Consider the following 20600-nt stretch of genomic DNA (forward strand, 5'->3'; position numbering starts at 1 on the left):
TTTAAAACACCATAAACAAAAAATTTTAAAGTATGGTTTTATCTTGACTGAATTCTCTATGGTTGTGAAATTCTGAGGTCGAGTCCATGACCAAGTCTAGGAATTACACATGTTTTGTAATAATAAGAGTAGTGATCATCTACTCAATCGTGTCTGACTCTTTGAGACCCTGTGGACTGTAGCCCACCAGGCTCCTCTGTCCATAGGATTTTCCAGGCAAAAGTACTGCAATGGTTTGCCATTTCCTTCTCCAGGGGATCTTTCCGACTCAGGATTTGAACCCATGTCTCTTGTGTTTCCTTCATCTCCTGTGTTTCCTATATTGCAGGAGGATTCACTGAGCCACCAATGAAGCCCATTATAATAGTTTCGAAATCAAGCAGGATCCTGTGTGGTCCTCCTTAGTACAAGGGCCTTCTTGTGTCTCCTTCCTGCGTCTTCCCTGCTTCTTGTTTGCAGGGAAAAGGCTTCAGCCTCCTAGACCTTCCCTGAGTTTCAAAGGGCAGATTCAAACTGTTACTCATTAGAAAAGTGAGGGAATGCAGAAACAAAGGGAAAGCAGTCAAGAAACAATAGTGGAGGGATGGGGTGGGGTCCTGGTTCCACCTCAAAGGATATATAAGACAGTTTGACGTATATCTCTGAGTTCTACAGGAACTAAGACTCTCACTCAGGTGGAGGATGGTAACTTCAGGCTGAGCACAAGCACTTGAACCCCAGACTGTTGACAACCAGAAGGCTGAAGACTGAGATTCCTAGAGCACCACCCTGTTACCTCACCACGAACCAATCAGAAGAAAGACACACTCAGCAGCCCTCCATGAAAATTTTTCTTTAAAAACTCTTTCCTGAAACCCATGAGGGGGTTTAGGTCTTTTGAGCACAAACTGCCCATTCTCCTTGCTTGGCACTTGAAATAGACCTATCTCTGCCCCAAACGCCAATGCTTCTGTTTGTTTGCCCTCAATGTGTGTCGGGCACACAAACTTGAATTTGACAATAGCTTTAGGTTAATCTTTTCAATAATACACATATCACATACTCAAACATTTGTATAGTGTTTTCAAATCTATCTAAAATCTGTTACAAATTCTATTTCAGACAGTATTCTATTGAGAATACAGATAAAGTGACATAAAAGTAATCAAGCTTACTCAGGACTTTTGAAGATTGATTGGTCATTTTACGAATAGCCTCTGCAAATGGAACCACCAGAGTTATATAGTTCCTGGAATCAAGCATGACAGGACACTCTGGGAGCAGAAGGAAGACTGATAAAGCTTCTTGGTGTGAAGAATGACATGGAAGAGCCCCAAGCAGATTATCCTTGAGACATGCGGTTATCTGTGGTTGAAAAACAATCAGGGAAAGGCCCAGGACATATTAGATACAGTATCATAAGAAACAAGATATAAGAAGAGAGGTTTCATATCTACTATGTTCCTAATGGAATAATAATTTAGTTTTCCTAAAACCTACTATTCAAACTCCATCACTCCTCGATATCCCAAATCCCCCTAAAGTAGTATGTGAGAACCATCTTCCCTATTTTATGTTGGAGTCAATTAAAGAAATAAAAGTGAAATCACATGCCTGGACCTACTGAACAAATCGTGAAGGTTGCTCAATTAGAAGGGATCCATACCTAAATCTATCTCACCTAAAATATACCGTAGCAGAAAAAATGTCACATGTTCACCTCACCAATCCTGTTTCATCTTCCTTCAGGGCTCACAGGAAGATGGCATTGCCCGGCCTTCCTGCAGTTAGGTGGAGCCATGTGACCAGGTTCCAACTAATGGAATGTGAGGGAAGGTGATATATGATACTTCCAGGCTTGACCCCTGAAGCCTCTCTGTGACCTTTCACACCCTTTTTCCTCATCTGCCAATCAACATGAAAGATCTACCGGAGAATTTTATGGCCCTAGGGCCTAGAATGCCACAGAGAATGAGCCTGAGTCACCCCTGAATGAGCTTGGGTGGAGTTGGGGAGGGTAACAGAATCTGCCATGCCCAAATATGCCACTCTGACATGACAATTATTTTAAGCTGAAGGCAAGTGAGAAAAAGTAGACACAGAATGAGCTCTCTGGCCTCCCCAATCTTCCTGAAAACAGAACATAATTCCCCTCATCAAGGTGTCCTCCTGTCCACAACTTCCCATATCAGGAAGGGCATAACAGTCTCACTAGCAGAGCTGAGCTGGCCCGCCACACAGCAAACCTTACTACCTAGCCCTTATCTACCATTACTTTCTTCATATATCTGCCTTCCACCATTTGCCATCTAAGAAGCTCAAAGTCCTTTTCCTTTGTCTTTTCACTTCTCTACAAAATTATTGTTCTTCATTTGCTAAGTTGCTATCATGAAGTGAAAGTGAAAGTGAAGTCACCCAGTCGTGTCCGACTCTTTGTGACCCCGTGGACTGTAGCCCACCAGGCTCCTCCATCCATGGGATTCTCCAGGCAAGAATACTGGAGTGGGTTGCCATTTCCTTCTCCAGGGGATCTTCCTGACCCAGGGATCGAACCCAGGTTTCCCACAAGCAGGCAGATGTTTTAACCTCTGAGCCACCAGGGAACCATGGACTGTATAGTCCATGGAATTCTCCAGGCCAGAATACTGGAGTGAATAGCCTTTCCCTTCTCCAGGGATCGAACCCAGGTCTCCCACATTGCAGGTGGATTCTTTACCAGCTGAGCCACAAGGACAGCCCCATAATACTGGAATGGGTAGCCTTTCCCTTCTCCAGTGGATCTTCCCAACCCAGGAATCGAACCAGGGTCTCCCGCATTGCCAGCGAATTCTTTACCAACTGAGCTATCAGAGTTGCTAGAGAGGCCCCAATTCTAACCACTCCTTAAAGTTACTCATCACTGAGTATTTCCATCTATATGCAGGATGCACATGTTAATAAACTTGCTTTTCTCTTGTTTGTCTATCTTTTCTTAGTGTAATTTGCAAGGTCCCAGCCAATGAAGCTAAGATAAGGAGAGAAAAAATAATATTTTTTTCCTTCCCTACAGGTGCCTCCTACCTCAACCCTCTTTGGACTTTGGTGTGAGAAAAAAATCTTTACTGTGTGAATAAGCCATTGAGATTTCGAAGCTGTTTGGAGGAGCTTATGTTTGGAAGAGGTAATCAAGACGATGTTGCCCCTTGAACTGGACCTGGGCAATCAAAGCCTCCTCACCCACTCCCACGTGTTTGGAATGTATGCTCTGCCCACTGTTCCCACAGTTGGTACGTTCCAAGGACCCTGGCTTCAGAGAGTAAGGTATTCTGAGACCATCTGGATGGTATATGTGACTGAACCCAGCAGTTAATGCCTCTGTATGAACTTGAAGATTCCAGGGGTTGGGTGTAGAGACCTACTCATCCCGATGTCACCCAAGAAAAACCTTGTAAGTTCCCTGGCTTATTAAACCTGCTACCTTCCAATCTGGAGTGGCTGCCTCTTTCTTCAGTCTTTCCGGGTCCTCTGATCACAGGAGCCAGTTTCTGAACCAATAGTTTATTTATTCTAACAGATCTTAGATACTCTTTAACTATGAATGTCTGCCTCTACATAAGGATTAAGTAAGATGATACATAAAATAAACTGTGAAGTACTGTATATTATTGTTATTATTACATTAATGTTCTTGCAATTTGTTTTTTCATATATTCAGAAGAACATGACTTCTGTTGGATGCTATTAGGTATACATGAGAAAGGTGTACAAAGTCAAATAACATCAAAATAGGGTCAAAAAAGCTAGATTTCTTTTGTTGTATAACATCACAGAGTATTTGATTTACCTGTGTGCATCATGACACCATAATAGTATGCAGTGGTCCCAAAGCTGCTTCACTAAGAGCCCCTTTTTATAGAGTATTCTTCAAAACTAATGTTTCTTAGCACTTATATTAAGTATAGCACACCAAGTAATCTCCCACATCACCTAAATATTTTTGTTAATAATATACTTGATCACATTTACTATTCTTACTTTTTCACTTTGAAAATTAAAATAGTTTCTACTGCATATTAAGAAACTCTCTCCCCCTTTCCCTTCAAAATGTAGGGACCCACAACAGTATAAAGATGATTTTAGACTGAAGACGTCAGAGATACAGCTAATAGAAGAATGAACGGAAAGAAGCTTTCAGAGCTTTCCTCATCTGACTAAAGGCAGAGGCTTCAAGAATGAAGCAGCCATACATTTCCTCCTAACTGGGCAGGCAAGTGAGCTACACTGCCAGGGAAAAGACCCTGCACTTGAGCTTGGATGAGAAATTGCATAAACAAACCTTACTGCAAACTATCCTGTCTTCCATGTATCCGCCTAAAAGCCCCTCTGTTTCCCTGAAAAGTTCATTTGTTTTCTCACAGAAGCCCTTTCTATCCTTTCCCTAAAATTGGTGTATAAACCCTTATTCCTAGCTGTTCTGTACAAGAGTAGAACTTTTCTTTTCTGTCAATCCATCTATTGTTATTTGGTAGGTCCCCAAACATATTGGAGGAGGAAATGGCAACCCACTCCAGTGTTCTTGCCCGGAGAATCCCAGGGACGGGGGAGCCTGGTGGGCTGCCGTCTATGGGGTTGCACAGAGTCGGACACGACTGAAGCAACTTAGCAGCAGCAGCAGCAAACATATGAATCCCATAATGTTCTTTTCATAAATTATACTTCTTAAACATTGTTTTTCTCATACTGAAAAAGAAATACTGTATCTACTGTACATTTAAGCATTCAGTAACAAAGGTGCGTCTAGTCAAAGCTATGGTTTTTCCAGTTGTCATGTATGGGTGTGCGAGTTGGACTATAAACAAAGCTAAGCGCAGAAGAATTGATGCTTTTGAACTGTGGTGTTGGAGAAGACTCTTGAGAGTCCCTTGGACTGCAAGGAGATCCAACCAGTCAATCCTAAAGGAGATCAGTCCTGAATATTCATTGGAAGGACTGATGCTGAAGCTGAAACTCCAATACTTTGGCCACCTGATGCAAAGAACTGACTCATTGGAAAAGACCCTGATGCTGGGAAAGATTGAAGGCAGGAGGAGAAAGGGACGACAGAGGATGAGATAGTTAGATGGCATCACCGACTCAATGGACATAATTTGAGTAAACTCCAGGAGTATGATGGACAGGGAGGCCTGGCGTCCTGCAGTCCATGGGATTGCAAAGAGTCAGATATGATTGAGCGACTGAACTGAACTTTAGAAAATACTGGAGTAGGTCGCCATTTCCTCCTCCAGGGGAATCTCCCTGATCTCCCTAGAGATTGAACCTGCATCTCTTGTGTCTCCTGCATTGGCAGGTGGATTCTTTACCACTAGTGCCACCCGGGAAGCCCTGGAAAATAAAATGCCAGCACCTAAATCAGTAGTATTTCTCCTTGTGGCTCAGATGGTAAAGAATCTGCCTGCCATGTGGAAGACCTGGGTTTGATCCCTGGATTGCAAAGGTCCCCTGGAGAAGGAAATGGCAACACATTCCAGTATTCATGCCTGGAGAATTCCATGGACAGAGAAGCCTGGTGGGTACAGTCCATGGGGTCTCAAAGAGTCGGACACAACTGAGCAACTAACACACACACACCATATAGTAACTGCATAATAAACACTAGCCCCTCCTCTATCACATTTCTATCTCACTCAACTCCTAAGAAAATTAACTGTTGGTTAATTGGTTACTGTAAAAAAATTATATTGCTCTATTTCTAAAGTGAATATTGTTTATTACCATCGAAGAAATCCATTCTTTTTCTGTTAACTTCTTGAAGGTATCTCTTGCCATTTCTAAGTCCACATCAATGGAAATCATTTCTCCAGGTTCTCTTTGGATGCAGGAAATGCAAAAATAAATAAACAGATTAAAAGAATATTTCTAACTTCATATATCATTATGTGTAATTTTATTTATCCTACAAAATTAGATATAATCTTTTTTACTTAAAGTTTGCATTCTTTTGAAATCATCGATTTACTTGGCACCAAAAGTTGTTTTTCTTTTTTTTAAGTTTATGTTTTCCTAAAAGAAAACAGGTAACAATTTATTATCTCAAGTTTGGACAGTTAACAATAGCAAAAGTTTACATGCTGTGTCTGAGAACTGAGATCCTTTACCCTTACACTCAGCCTGCACTATGGGAGTTGAAACTCCCTAACCCCATCTATTTTCCATCGATATTTACATTACTTTGGGATTCCACTGGGATTCCACTGTTTCATTAGCATGACTTTATTATTCCAAGACACTCCTGCCCAGGCCAATGGCTTGACTGTTCACTTTAGGAACTTCCTGGAACACAATCAACAGTTTATGCCCTAAAATTCTTTGCATCTCTTGTCTCAAAATCCTTGCCTTGATGTTTCCATCTGTCCTGGATTGTGGTACCTTTCCTCAGTCCTAATCAAATCCCCAACCCTCCCCTCCCACATTGAAAAGACCTGCCTTATTCCAAATTGCTAATTTTTAAAAATCCAAACCTGGCCATGCCCCTCAGAAATACTACAAAGGCTTTGTTTAGGTGTGGCATTTCCCTGGGTTGTGTTGATAATATTTGAGGAGCCTGCATTCTATATAACAATTTGTCTTTATAATATATTATTTAAAAATATTTCAAGTTTACCGGATTAACCAACCAACTGTAATACTAGGGCTAAAACATTCATGCAAGTACTAAAACAAAGTACTGTAAATTCCCCTTTAAAATAAATCTTCCTTTGCAACCTTTGGCATCTTAAGATCAAACCTTGAGGTTTCTCACTCCTGAGAAGGGAACATGGAAATTTTAGAAAGATAATATTCTTAGTGTAGAAAAGATTATCCTCTATGTAGTGAGAACTAACTTAAGGCTACAGTGGGGAAGAAGGAGAATGAGTTGCATGGTAGAATCCCCTCCTTTGCTGCCTGGAAAGACGGAAAGAAGAGGAAGGCAAATGGGAGAGAAAGAGAGCAGAGAGAAACAACGTCTTAATTTCTCATCTCCTGTCTTTGGCTAAATATGTGGAGACAAACAGGGATGCCCTGTGGGACTCTCAAATGACAACTGCCTCATGAGCTGTGGAGGTTAGAAGAGGGGGTGAAGGAAGCCATGACATTCAGCTTCCCTGGGCTTCTCTGGTTCCCAGGTGAAGCCTCTGGATCCAGCAGTTCCTCCAGTCTCCCTGAGGAGTGGCTGAGCATGCAGCTGGGTTAAGAAGCAGAGCTGAGAAATACCTGCAATAGGGATTAAGTGAATACAGAGTACCGCCTAGTGGCGGTTGTATACAGGTATCTTCTGAACCTGTGAGCCAACCTGAGGCCAAGTCAACAAGGGAGGGACAGGATGTGACCTAGCAAAGGAGGACTGGGAGGAGTTCCCACCAGCTGCAAGCAGACCTGTAGGCATCAGCCTCCAGAGAAGACAGATGGCAGCCTAATGTTAGTCGCTGTCATGTCCGACTCTGCGACTCCATGGACTACAGCCTTCCAGGCTCCTCCATCCATGAAATTTTCCAGGGAAGAATACTGGAGTGGGTTGCCATTTCCTTCTCTAGGGGATCTTCCCAATCTAGGGATCGAACCCAGGTCTCCCGCATTGCAGACAGACATTTTACTGTCTGAGCCACCAGGTAAGCCCAAGGGCAGCCTAAGGGCCCCTTTATGCTGCTACCCACCCACTCCCTTGTTATTGCTAAATTAATTATACAAGGAGGCCATCACACTGCAGTGGATCTCAGGCCACGGTGGCCTACAAAAGCAAACCAAAATCTAAGCCTGTAAATTCCTCAAAGTTATGAAATCAAAGCCTAAGGACAACCAATCAAAAAACAAACAAAAAAAGCCGACTAGGCTTTAAGATACAGCTAATCAAAGGCTTCCTTTCTTTCTGCGCCTTCTCTATGTCTTTCCCTGAGCTCTTACCACTGGAGCTCTCCACCAGTTCCAGACTGGTGCTGTGTGATTCAGATCGATGTTCACTCTTATAAACTCTTACAATTTTTAACCTGCCTCACTTTATCTTTCAGTCATTCCCAGGTATATTATTGGAGATCAAACAGGGAGGGCAAGGAACAGTTGACCCAGTGTTCAGCATTTAACAAAGGAAATGATAAAACTACTAAGATCAAGTGTCAAACCAAGTAGCAGAGAACTTGGACTCTCCTCTGTGGTAATAAGACTGTTAATAGTTAAAATAAATAGGATGTGTTTTCCTTACTGGGCTCACAATAAGACCTTCAACGTGCAGCCCGGGCCTCTAAGTACATAAGTGAAGTTAGAATGAGTTGATCACTCCTAGATACAAAGATTCTGGAAAAAACACCATTCTTGCCAATCAGATAACACAGGAGGGCAGGGCAGAGGAAGGAACAATGTAAATTAGAGATTACAATTTGTAGTAGTCCAATGGGAAATTCCTTTATAAAACAGAATTCTGTAACAATCCATGGAGTTTTCTATGTTGGATTTTTGGTTCATAGATAACAAAATTCACAAATTAAAATGACTGAGTCTAAATATTTCATTTAAAATATTCTCCAGTGTTTTAAATAAAGGTAAGTCTCTTTAAATAAAGGTAATTATAAATATTACCTCTTCTTTAAAAAACTTGCAGTCAGACAAGCAGGAGATGAAAATATCACTCTAATTTCACTGCAAAAATAATAAAATAAGGTTAAGTCACAACATACTACTAGCATGTTCCTTTTATTTTACTCAGTATATAACTGGTGATGTGGAATCATTAATAATGATAATAACTGCTCTCTTAAGAGTTTTCCAAATTCTTGCTATACTTTGTGCGTGGTCTGCTAGATCTCCATAAAAATCCTTCATAGCTGATTTGATCAAGTCATCTAGATTTAAATAAAATCCACCCTTTTGAAAACAGAAATTTGTGGAGCTGCAGAGAATAAACTGCTGCTGCTGCTGCTAAGTCGCTTCAGTCGTGTATGACTCTGTGCAACCCCATAGATGGCAGCCCACCAGGCTCCCCTGTCCCTGGGATTCTCCAGGCAAGAATACTGGAGTTGGGTGCCACTGCCTTCTCCAGAGAATAAACTATGAAGCTATAAAAAGAGTCAGTCTTGGGGATGGCTTTGTGGGACAGACAGAAAGCATTTTTGATTCACTCCTGAATTTCCCTCACCTATCAAAGTACCTGGCACATTGTACATCTTCAATATAGCCCAGTTAAATGAAGAATCAGTGAATATGTCAATGACTTCTTCAAACTACAGATGGTTTAAATCAAGATTAAAATGCAAATAATTTAATGACAAAGCCAACCCCTCTCTCTTATGTCTATGATAAAATGAACCAAGGCTTCAGAACCAAGTAAAAGTGGTTTCTACTTTATCAGATAGAGCCACCTCTTAGCCACTTCATCTTCTATACTTCTTTTTGCCACTGCCATCCATTTTTCTGTCAGAGACTGGTTAATTCGGCTTATTTCTGGCAGGGTTTTCCTGGGAACACTGGTGGAACTAGTATCCTTCTAGGAAGAAAAAAAAAAGAATGATCAGGAAAATACACACACACTCCAAGTAGTAAGTAAGACACAGGTGGGAGACACATGGAACCTGCTCAGGCAGTGGGATTTGGTGGGAGAAGCCTTGGCATCAGACTGGCTGGCTGTTCCATTTCCCAGCCTGGGCCACTTTGATTGGTCTGAGCCTTAGTTTTATCATTTAAAAAGTGAAATAACACAAAAGAATTGAAAACAGAGACTCAAACAGATATGTGTATGACAATATTCATTGCAGCATTATTTACAATAGCCAAAAAGATGGAAACAACCCATGTCCAGGAACAGCATCAATGGATGAATATGGAATACTGTGTGCTCAGTTGGTTAATCATGGCCAACTCTTTTGAGCCCGTAGACTACAGCCCACCGGGCTCCTCTGTCCATGGAATTCTCCAGGCAAGAACACTGGAGTGGGTTGCCATTTTTCTCCTCCAGGGAATCTTCCCAACTCGGGGATTGAACTGGTATCTCTTACTTACATCTCCTGCGTTGGCAAGCAGATTCTTCACCACTAGTGTCATCTGGGAAGCCCATATGGACTATGACTCAGCCACAAAAGGAAGGACATTCTGACACACACTGCAACATGGATGAACTTTGAAAACATTATGCTACATGAAATAAGCCCAATATAAAAACATGATTCCACTTATATGAAACAGGCTAATTGATAGAAAGGATATTAGAATGTACTTGGGGTCAGGGGTAGAGGAGAACTCAGAGTTATTATTTAATGGTTAAGAATTTCTGCTTGAGGGGGAATAAAGAATTTCTGCTTGGGGTGATGAAAAGTTTTAGAGATGGTTAGTGACCATGGTTGGGCTTCTCAGGTGGCACAGTGGTAAAGAATCTGCCTGCCAATGCAGGAGATGCAGGAGACACAGGTTCAATCCCTGGGTCAGGAAGATTCCCTGGAATAAGAAATGGAAACCCGCTCCAGTATTCTTGCCTAGACAATTCCATGGACAGGGGAATCTGGTGGGCTAGAGTCCATGGGGTCACAAAGAGTCAGACATGACTCAGCAACCGAGCAAAACAGTGGTGATGACTGTACAACACTGTGAGTACAATTAATATCACTGAATTGTACATTTTTAAATGGTTAAAATAGCAGATTTTATGTTATGTATGTTTTACTACAGTTAAAAAATGAGTTAACGATGACCACCTCTCTAGGCTCCCATTAAGACTAAAATACATTAGGTATACAAAGCCTTTCAATTCTAGGAAGAACTCAATAAAGACTAGCTTCTTTCAGCCCTTTAACCATCCACAGAGTTTTGCTTTTGTATCAGGGGCTTTCAAACTTATAACAGAATCATCTGGTGATCTTGTTAAAGCAGGGCCCATCCCCACAGTTTCTGATTCAATGGTCAGGAGTGGAGCTCAAGAATTTATATAGAGCAAATTTCTAGGGGATACTGATGCTGATGCCTGCCGATTTGGGAGCCACACTTTGAGAACTGTGGTTCTTTACAATATTTGAAGCCAAATGGTTCAGTCAGAGGTGTCAGAGAAATTTGGGGAAAAAAATCTGTCTTTAATATATTATTTGAAAGACATCAGTGCTATGACTCCATATTATACCTCTGCTTTTGCTAAATTTATAATAAATCAGAGAATTCTGCATCACTTTTGTTTAATGCTTAACTAAAGACCTCTTGAGAAAGATGTATAACCATAATTCCCTTCACTTTCTTGATCTGAGTCCTGGGTGTCCCCTGGAGTCCAGTCATAAGGAAGCTTTTTTCCTCCAACATCCTAGGAACCTCAGGACAATGAGGTGCTTCGTATTGGCACTCACAGACCATTTCTTCTACTTTATTCTTCAAAATCTCGGCTCTTCGTAAGTGCGTGACATCAGACTATATCACCTGCCTCCCTGTCTTCTATGATAATCACCTGCCAAATTCCTAGGCACCACCCTTCAATAATTGAAAACTTTAGCATCTTGTTGACTGTCTTCCTCAGCACAACCATGCCTGTCACCATTCTTTCCGTCATTCTTGGCAACTTCAGAATTAATGAACATAATTTATTTCCCTCCATGACCTCTCAATTCTTGATCTTATCTGTGCTCTTTTCCTCTGCTCCATCTTAGCCATCCAGGCCCTGGATCAGGGTTTCTAAACCGACACAGTGGACATTTTGCATCAGATAACCCTTCTTGTGGCAGGTGTCTTGTGCATTGTAGAATGTCTAGCAGCATCCCTGGCCTCTACCCATTAGACATTAGTAGCAGCCACTCCAACGCACATGGCCCTCCCTCAGTTAGGACAACCTAAACTGACAGACATCTCCAAATGTTTCCGGGTGTGCAAAATTACTCCTAGTGGATTGCCCCAGATACAGGTGATATTTTGTTCTTTATAATTATCAATAATTGTTCTACCTTCTAAGTATCTACTGGAAACATACTCCTCTCGGATCATCATACACCATCCTTCCACTTCACTGACTTCACAGTGGTACTCCAGTCTAACATTCTTTGATACGGAAATGAGTTAAGACTTTGGGGCTGTTGGGTTGAAATGAATGTATTCTGCATGTAGAAAGGACATGAATTGACTGGGGGCAGTGGCAGAACGTTACAGACTGAGCGTTTCCCACCTAAGTTCATATATTGGAATCCTAGCCCCCAATGTGATGGTGTTAGGAGGTAGGGCATTTGGGAGGTGATTGGGTCATGACGGGGGAGCCCTCAAGAATGGGACTAGTGTCCTTATAAAGACCCCAGAGAGCTATTTTGCCCTTGTCCCTTTTGCCATGTGAGGATATACGGAGAAGACAGTCATCTATAAGCTGGAGGCAGGCCCTCACCAGACATCAAATGTGCTGTCATCTTTTTTAAGTCATACTGCATGGCTTACGGGATCTTAGTTCCCTGACCAGGGATCAAACCTGAGCCACGGCAAGAAAAGAATGAAGTCCTAGCCACTGCACTGCTAGGGAATTCCCAAATGTACCATTATCTTAATCTCAGGCTTCCCAGCCTCCAAAACTGTGAGAAATAAAATTTTGCTTATAAGCCACTCAATCTACAGTGTTTTGTTAATAGCAGCCAGAACAGACTAAGACACTTACTTTAACAGTGGAACCCACTCCAACATTTTCTGAGGCCCTTGGGCACTCCGATCTGTCAACTCTATTGTTTGCTCATTATCCATCACCCTCCTCATGTCTTTCTTACCCAGCTATGGTCAGCACTATAATCAGTCCTTTATAAATACCTTTAAGTCTTCTGTCTTGAGTCACCTGGGAAAAGTCCACCTATAGTTAATCTCAACTCTGAATTACTCCAAAGGAATCCAAGCAGCTTAACATCAGTGGAAAAAAATAAACAGTGCTGACTGACTTCACCATAAGCCTACGACCACAGATTTCAAATGGACACTCTATACTGGCTAGTAATCTCCCATAATGTTCACCTTTTCACTCTGAGACATGATTGCACACATTCCTTGTATTCCTAAACCTGTAGTGATCATCCTCTGCTTCTCCAAGTTTTAGATAAGGATTGTACATCACTAAGACCTTCCCTGGTGGCTCAGAGGATAAAGCGTCTGCCTGCAGTGCAGGAGACCCAGGTTCGATCCTTGGGTTGGGAAGATACCCTGGAGAAGGAAATGGCAACCCACTCCAGAATTCTTGCCTGGAGAATTCCATGGACAGAGGAGCCTGGCGGGCTACAGTCCACGGGGTCGCAAAGAGTCGGACACGACTGAGCAACTTCACTCAACACCCAAAAAATATATCCTTTTCATTAACAGGGGACTGGAACGCAACAGTAGGAAGTCAAGAGATACCTGGAATAACAGGCAAATTTGGTCTTGGAGTAAAAAACGAAGCAGGTCAAAGGCTAACAGAGTTTTGCCAAGAGAACACACTGGTCATAGAAAACACTCTCTTCCAACAACACAAGAGAAGACGTTACACATGGACATCACCAGATGGTCAATACCGAAATCAGATTGATTATGTTCTTTGCAGCCAGAGATGGAGAAGCTCTATATAGTCAGCAAAAACAAGACTGGGAACTGACTGTGGCTCAGATCATGAATTCCTTATTGCCAAATTCAGATGAAATTGAAGAAAGTAGGGAAAACCACTAGACCATTCAGGTCTGACCTAAATCAAATCCCTTACGATTACCACTAGACCATGCAGGTATGACCTAAATTAAACCCTTATGATTATACAGTGATCGTACAGATTATACAGGATCTATTTGAAGCAACAAATAGATTCAAGGGATTTGATCTGATAGACAGAGTGCCTGAAGAACTATGGACAGAGGTTCACGACACTGTATAGGAGGCAGTGATCAAGACCATCCCCAAGAAAAAGAAATGCAAAAAGGCAAAATGGTTGTCTGAGGAGGCCTTACAAATAGCTGAGAAAAGAACAGACGCTAAAGGCAAAGAAGAAAAGGAAAGATATACCCATTTGAATGCAGAGTTCCAAACAATAGCAAGGAAAGATAAGAAAGCCTTCCTAAGTGATGGATGCAAAGAAATAGAGGAAAACAATAGAATGGGAAAGACTAGAGCTCTCTTCAAGAAAATTAGAGATACCAAGGGAAATTTTCATGCAAAGATGGGTTCAAAAAAAGGACAGAAATGGTATGGACCTAACAGAAGCAGAAGATATTAGGAAGAGGTGGCAAGAATACACAGAAGAACTGTACAAAAAAGATCTTCACGACCCAGATAACCATGATGGTGTGATCACTCACCTAGAGCCAGACATCCTGGAATGTGAAGTCAGGTGGGCCTTAGGAAGCATCACTACAAACAAAGCTAATGGAAGTGATAGAATTCCAGTTGAGTTATTTCAAATCCTAAAAGATGATGCTATGAAAGTGCTGCACTCAATATGCCAGCAAATTTGGAAAACTCAGCAGTGGCCACAGGACTGGAAAAGGTCAGTTTTCATTCCAATCCCAAAGAAAGGCAATGCCAAAGAATGTTCAAACTACCGCACAATTGCACTCATCTCACATGTTAGCAAAGTAATGCTCCAAAGTCTCCAAGTCAGGCTTTAACAGTACGTGAGCCATGAACTTCCAGATGTTCAAGTTGGATTTAGAAAAGGCAGATGAACCAGAGATCAAACTGTCAACATCTGCTGGATCATCGAACAAGATCCAACGAGAATTCCACAAAAACATATACTTCTGCTTTATTAACTACACCCAGGCCTTTGACTGTGTGGATCACAACAAACTGGGAGCATTCTTAAAGAGATGAGAATACCAGACCACCTTATCTGCCTCCTGAGAAATCTGTATGCAGGTCAAGAAGTAACAGTTAGAACTGGACATGGAACAACAAACTGGTTCCAAATTGGGAAAGGAGTACATTAAGGCTGTATATTGTCATTCTGTTTATTTAATTTATATGCAGAGTACATCATGCGAAATGCCAGGCTGGATGAAGCACAAGCTGGACTCAAGATTGTCAGGAGAAATAACAATACCCTCAAATATGCAGATGACACCACCCTTATGGCAGACAGCAAAAAAGATCTAAACAGTCTCTTGATGAAAGTCAAAGAGGAGAGTGAAAAAGTTGGCTTAAAGCTCAATGTTCAAAAAATGAAAATCATGGCATCTGGTCCCATCACTTCATGGCAAACAAATGGGGAAACAATGGAAACAGTGACAGACTCTACTTTTTTGGGCTCCAAAATCACTGCAGATGGTGGTTGCAGCAGTAAAATTAAAAGACACTTGCTCCTTGGAAGAAAAGCTATGAGCAACCTAGACAGCATATTAAAAAGCAGATACATCATTTTGCCAACAAAAGTCCATGTAGTCAAAGCTATGGTTTTTCCAGTAGTCATGTATGGATGTGAGAATTGGACTGTAAAGAAAGCTGAGCACTGAAGAATTGATGCTTTTGAACTGTGGTGTTGGAGAAGACTCTTGACAGTCCCTTGAACTACAAGGAGATCCAACCGGTCCATCCTAAAGGAAATTAGTCCTGAATATTCACTGGAAGGACTGATGTTGAAGCTGAAGCTCCAATACTTTGGCCACCTGATGCAAAGAACTGACTCATTTGAAAAGACCCTTATGCTGGGAAAGATTGAAGGTGGGAGAAGGTCACGACAGAAGACAAGATGGTTCGATGGCATCACTGACACAATGGACATGAGTTTGAGTAAGCTCTGGGAGTTGGTGATGGACAGGGAAGCCTGGTGTGCTGCAGTCCATGGGGTCACAAAGCGTTGGACACGACTGAGCAACTGAACTGAACTGAACTGAACTGTACATCACTGAGAAAATGGAAACAGGCAAGACCTAACCTTGCCTTCCTACCTCACCTCCACTGTTCCTCATCAAAACAGAATAAAAACTTCTGCCCAAAGCCCTATATTCCACATTGGACCCTGGACCCCACTTCCTCACACCTATTCTAGGACATTAGCTCTGCAATTATTCTCTTTCTCAGGAATTATCACTTTTTCCTCCTGAACTGGACTATTCTCATTAGCACACAGACATACCTTAACATCACCACTCCTAATAACAATAAAAACCTCCCAAGGTCCTCTACTCCCTTTCACAACAAAACTTCTCAGAACTTTCACAGTCATTGCCTCCACTTATTCCCCTCTATTCTCTGTCCATCCCACTTAGTCAGGTTTCATCCTCTGTCCCCTGAGACGACTCAGTCTTGACAAAGCAAAAACAAACTCTGTGCTCATCTTACTTGACCTCTCAGCAGTATGTGTCAGGTTTGGCCACTTCCTCTTTCTGCAAAGACTTTCTTCTCTTGTCTTGATGAGCCACGCTTTTCTGGTTCTCTCCACCTCAGAAACTGGTTCTGCTCAGTTCTTCTGGCCCTGCCTCACTGCCTGACCTCCTCATGGAGAAGTCCCTCGAGGCTGGATTCTGTCCCCTGCTCTTCTCGTTTCTACTCTCACTCCAGGCAACTTTTCATCCAAGCCTCTGGCTTAATAACAGTCTGTAGTTTAACAACTATCATGTTTATTTTCCAGTGCTAGCGTCCTCCTTGAGATCCAGAGTTGAACACGCAATTAAGACTTTAGATCTCCTCTCCAAGGACATTTCAAATGAACCTCATCTCCCGTAACTGAGCCCATTTCCATACAACTCCAGCTCATATAACTCTTTCACGCTTTCCTACTATACTCTGTCTGACTGGTTTCCTTTTTGTCCCTCACACATGCTAAACTTATTCTTGCCCCAGGGCCTCTCTATTCCAGAGAGAGTGGTCCCTCTCTCTGGAATGCTCCTCCTGTGGATTTAAGCATGGCTAAGAGTGTATCTACTACTGCGGCAGGAATCCCTCAGAAGAAATGGAGTGGCCATCATGGTCAACAAAAGAGTCCGAAATGCAGTACTTGGATGCAATCTCAAAAACAACAGAATGATCTCTGTTCGTTTCCATGGCAAACCATTCAATATCACAGTAATCCAAGTCTATGCCCCAACCAGTAACGCTGAAGAAGCTGAAGTTGAATGGTTCTATGAAGACCTACAAGACCTTTTAGAACTAACACCCAAAAAAGATGTCCTTTTCATTCAGGGGACTGGAATGCAAAAGTAGGAAGTCAAGAAACACCTGGAGTAACAGGCAAATTTGGCCTTGGAATACAGAATGAAGCAGGGCAAAGACTAATAGAGTTTTGCCAAGAAAATGCACTGGTCATAACAAACACCCTCTTCCAACAACACAAGAGAAGACTCTACACATGGACATCACCAGATGGTCAACACCGAAATCATATTGATTATATTCTTTGCAGCCAAAGATGGAGAAGCTCTATACAGTCAGCAAAAACAAGACCAGGAGCTGACTGTGGCTCAGACCATGAACTCCTTATTGCCAAATTCAGACTTAAATTGAAGAAAGTAGGGAAAACCACTAGACCATTTAAGTATGACCTAAATCAAATCCCTTATGATTATACAGTGGAAGTGAGAAATAGATTTAAGGGACTAGATCTGATAGATAGAGTGCCTGATGAACTATGTAATGAGGTTCGTGACATTGTACGGGAGACAGAGATCAAGACCATCCCCATGGAAAAGAAATGCAAAAAAGCAAAATGGCTGTCTGGGGAGGCCTTACAAATAGCTGTGAAAAGAAGAGAAGTGAAAAGCAAAGGAGAAAAGGAAAGATATAAACATCTGAATGCAGAGTTCCAAAGAATAGCAAGAAGAGATAAGAAAGCCTTCTTCAGCGATCAATGCAAAGAAATAGAGGAAAACAACAGAATGGGAAAGACTAGAAATCTCTTCAAGAAAATCAGAGATACCAAAGGAATATTTCATGCAAAGATGGGCTTGATAAAGGACAGAAATGGTATGGACCTAACAGAAGCAGAAGATATTAAGAAGAGATGGCAAGAATACACAGAAGAACTGTACAAAAAAGATCTTCACAACCCAGATAATCATGATGGTGTGATCACTCATCTAGAGCCAGACATCCTGGAATGTGAAGTCAAGTGGGCCTTAGAAAGCATCACTATGAACAAAGCTAGTGGAGGTGATGGAATTCCAGTTGAGCTATTCCAAATCCTGAAAGATGATGCTGTGAAAGTGCTGCACTCAATATGACAGCAAATTTGGAAAAGTCAGCAGTGGCCACAGGACTGGAAAAGGTCAGTTTTCATTCCAATCCCAAAGAAAGGCAATGCCAAAGAATGCTCAAACTGTAAAGTAATGCTCAAAATTCTCCAAGCCAGGCTTCAGCAATATGCGAACCGTGAACTTCCTGATGTTCAAGCTGGTTTTAGAAAAGGCAGAGGAACCAGAAATCAAATTGCCAACATCCGCTGGATCATGGAAAAAGCAAGAGAGTTCCAGAAAAGCATCTATTTCTGCTTCATTGACTATGCCAAAGCCTTTGACTGTGTGGATGACAATCAACTGTGGAAAATTCTGAAAGAGATGGGAATACCAGACCACCTGATCTGCCTCTTGAGAAATCTGTATGCAGGTCAGGAAGCAACAGTTAGACCTGGACATGAAACAACAGACTGGTTCCAAATAGGAAAAGGAGTTCATCAAGGCTGTATATTGTCACCCTGTTTATTTAACTTATATGCAGAGTACATCATGAGAAACGCTGGACTGGAAGAAACACAAGCTGGAATCAAGATTGCCGGGAGAAATATCAATAACCTCAGATATGCAGATGACACCACCCTTATGGCAGAAAGTGAAGAGGAACTCAAAAGCCTCTTGATGAAAGTGAAAGTGGAGAGTGAAAAAGTTGGCTTAAAGCTCAACATTCAGAAAACGAAGATCATGGCATCCAGTCCCATCAACTCATGGGAAATAGATGGGGAAACAGTGTCAGACTTTATTTTTCTGGGCTCCAAAATCACTACAGATGGTGACTGCAACCATGAAATTAAAAGACACTTACTCCTTGGAATGAAAGTTATGGCCAACCTAGATAGCATACTCAAAAGTAGAGACATTACTTTGCCAACAAAGCTTCATCTAGTCAAGGCTATGGTTTTTCCTGTGGTCATGTATGGATGTGAGAGTTGGACTGTGAAGAAGGCTTAGCGCCAAAGAATTGATGTTTTTGAACTGTGGTGTTGGAGAAGACTCTTGAGAGTCCCTTGGACTGCAAGGAGATCCAACCAGTCCATTCTGAAGGAGATCAGCCCTGGGATTTCTTTGGAAGGAATGATGCTAAAGCTGAAACTCCAGTACTTTGGCCACCTCATGTGAAGAGTTGACTCACTGGAAAAGACTCTGATGCTGGGAGGGATTGGCGGCAGGAGGAGAAGGGGACGACAGAGGATGAGATGGCTGGATGGCATCACTGACTCAATGGACGTGAGTCTGAGTAAACTCTGGGAGTTGGTGATGGACAGGGAGGCCTGGTATGCTGCGATTCATGGGGTCGCAAAGAGTCGGACACGACTGAGCGACTGATCTGATCTGATCTGATCTGAAGATCTCTGCTCATATGTAACAGCCTCTGGGAGGCCTTTCCTGACCGACATTTCTAAAGAAGCCCATCTCATCTCATCAGTCTCAAATGGCCCATTTTATTTTTTTTTCAGAGGAACTGTCGCTCTCTAACACAACTGTATTTATGTGTTTCTTGTCTGTACTTCCCGGTAGAATCCAATGCCATGAATGAGGACATACTTGTGTGTATTATTCACAGTACCCAGGGACCCAGAGCACAGTCTGAGACAGAAGCCTGATCAAACAGCTGTAACAAAGCAACCAAGCACAATCTCCTGACTATCCCCAGCAGCACAGACTTTTGCCTTGCTTACAGTTTTCTGTCCCAGAGAATACAGTTAAGAGTCTATATGAGTGTTGTTTAAAACATCCCTAATAATAGAAAAAAAGTACAAATTATTAAAATAGCTATGTATTCTTTTTCTCTCTCAAACATTTCAGAACTCGTTCAGAAATATAATAATATAAACCTCTCTGTTAATAATTAGGAGGGTGCTAGAGCATGGTGGGTAATGGTGGGAATGGTGGGGCTGGATTGCTTAGGTTTGAATCCAGCTCTGTCAGTTCTTAGCAGCATAATTTTGGGCAAGTCCATGTCTCTGAGACTCAGTTTTTTCATCTGTAAAATGGGAGTGATGATAACAATCAGAGTTGATTTGAGGATTAAGTGTGTTGATCTATTTACAGTACTTTGGTTGCTAACTCATGGGTGACAATTAGTATTAGTCATTGTTAGCACCATTGGTATCTGTTAGGAATCCAAATGAGGAAGTGAGAATTACATAATATTTTTAAAGAAGAATTCTAACAGAGGAACTTACTAGTTTAGTAAAAAAAATGTAATATATACAAATGACATAATGTTTCAAATACCACCATGAAATCCAGAAGAAAAGATAATTTTTAAAAGTAACAGAAATTGTAATAGATACCTGGGAAGTTGTCACAAAGTTGGCATATGTTCCAGCAAAAATATGTTTGACTTGAACATCCGCAAGGTCTAGAAGAAAGTCATAAATCCATGCTTATTGTTTTTTAGATGTAAAAAGTATAAATCTTTTGTTATAAACATAAAACTGCTTTTAAAAAGTCTTTTAAAAAAACTAATGTATTACCAAGCTAAATTTACTT

At 41.6% G+C, this 20600-nt stretch overlaps 1 protein-coding gene across 4 annotated transcripts in view; it reads right to left on the bottom strand.

Annotated features, from left to right (window-relative positions):
• The window catches only part of HERC6 (HECT and RLD domain containing E3 ubiquitin protein ligase family member 6), a 57445-nt gene that overhangs the window by 25774 nt on the left and 11071 nt on the right, over window positions 1–20600 (bottom strand). For 3 of the 4 annotated variants that reach the window (XR_009494778.1, XM_024993241.2, XM_010806029.4), the window contains exons 8-12: window positions 20402–20469; window positions 9345–9469; window positions 8566–8625; window positions 5731–5824; window positions 1155–1344 (exon numbers count right to left, since the gene is read on the bottom strand). Coding sequence is in view for 3 of the 4 variants with exons in the window: in XM_024993241.2 (XP_024849009.1) it covers window positions 1155–1344; window positions 5731–5824; window positions 8566–8625; window positions 9345–9469; window positions 20402–20469 (537 nt within the window). In the remaining variant the exon portion in view is untranslated. The remainder of the gene's footprint in view (window positions 1–1154; window positions 1345–5730; window positions 5825–8565; window positions 8626–9344; window positions 9470–20401; window positions 20470–20600) is intronic. The other variant, NM_001192644.3, reaches the window with a different exon arrangement.

The sequence above is a fragment of the Bos taurus genome, chromosome 6 (assembly GCF_002263795.3).
Source record: "Bos taurus isolate L1 Dominette 01449 registration number 42190680 breed Hereford chromosome 6, ARS-UCD2.0, whole genome shotgun sequence".
In the NCBI taxonomy this organism is placed as follows: domain Eukaryota; kingdom Metazoa; phylum Chordata; class Mammalia; order Artiodactyla; family Bovidae; genus Bos; species Bos taurus.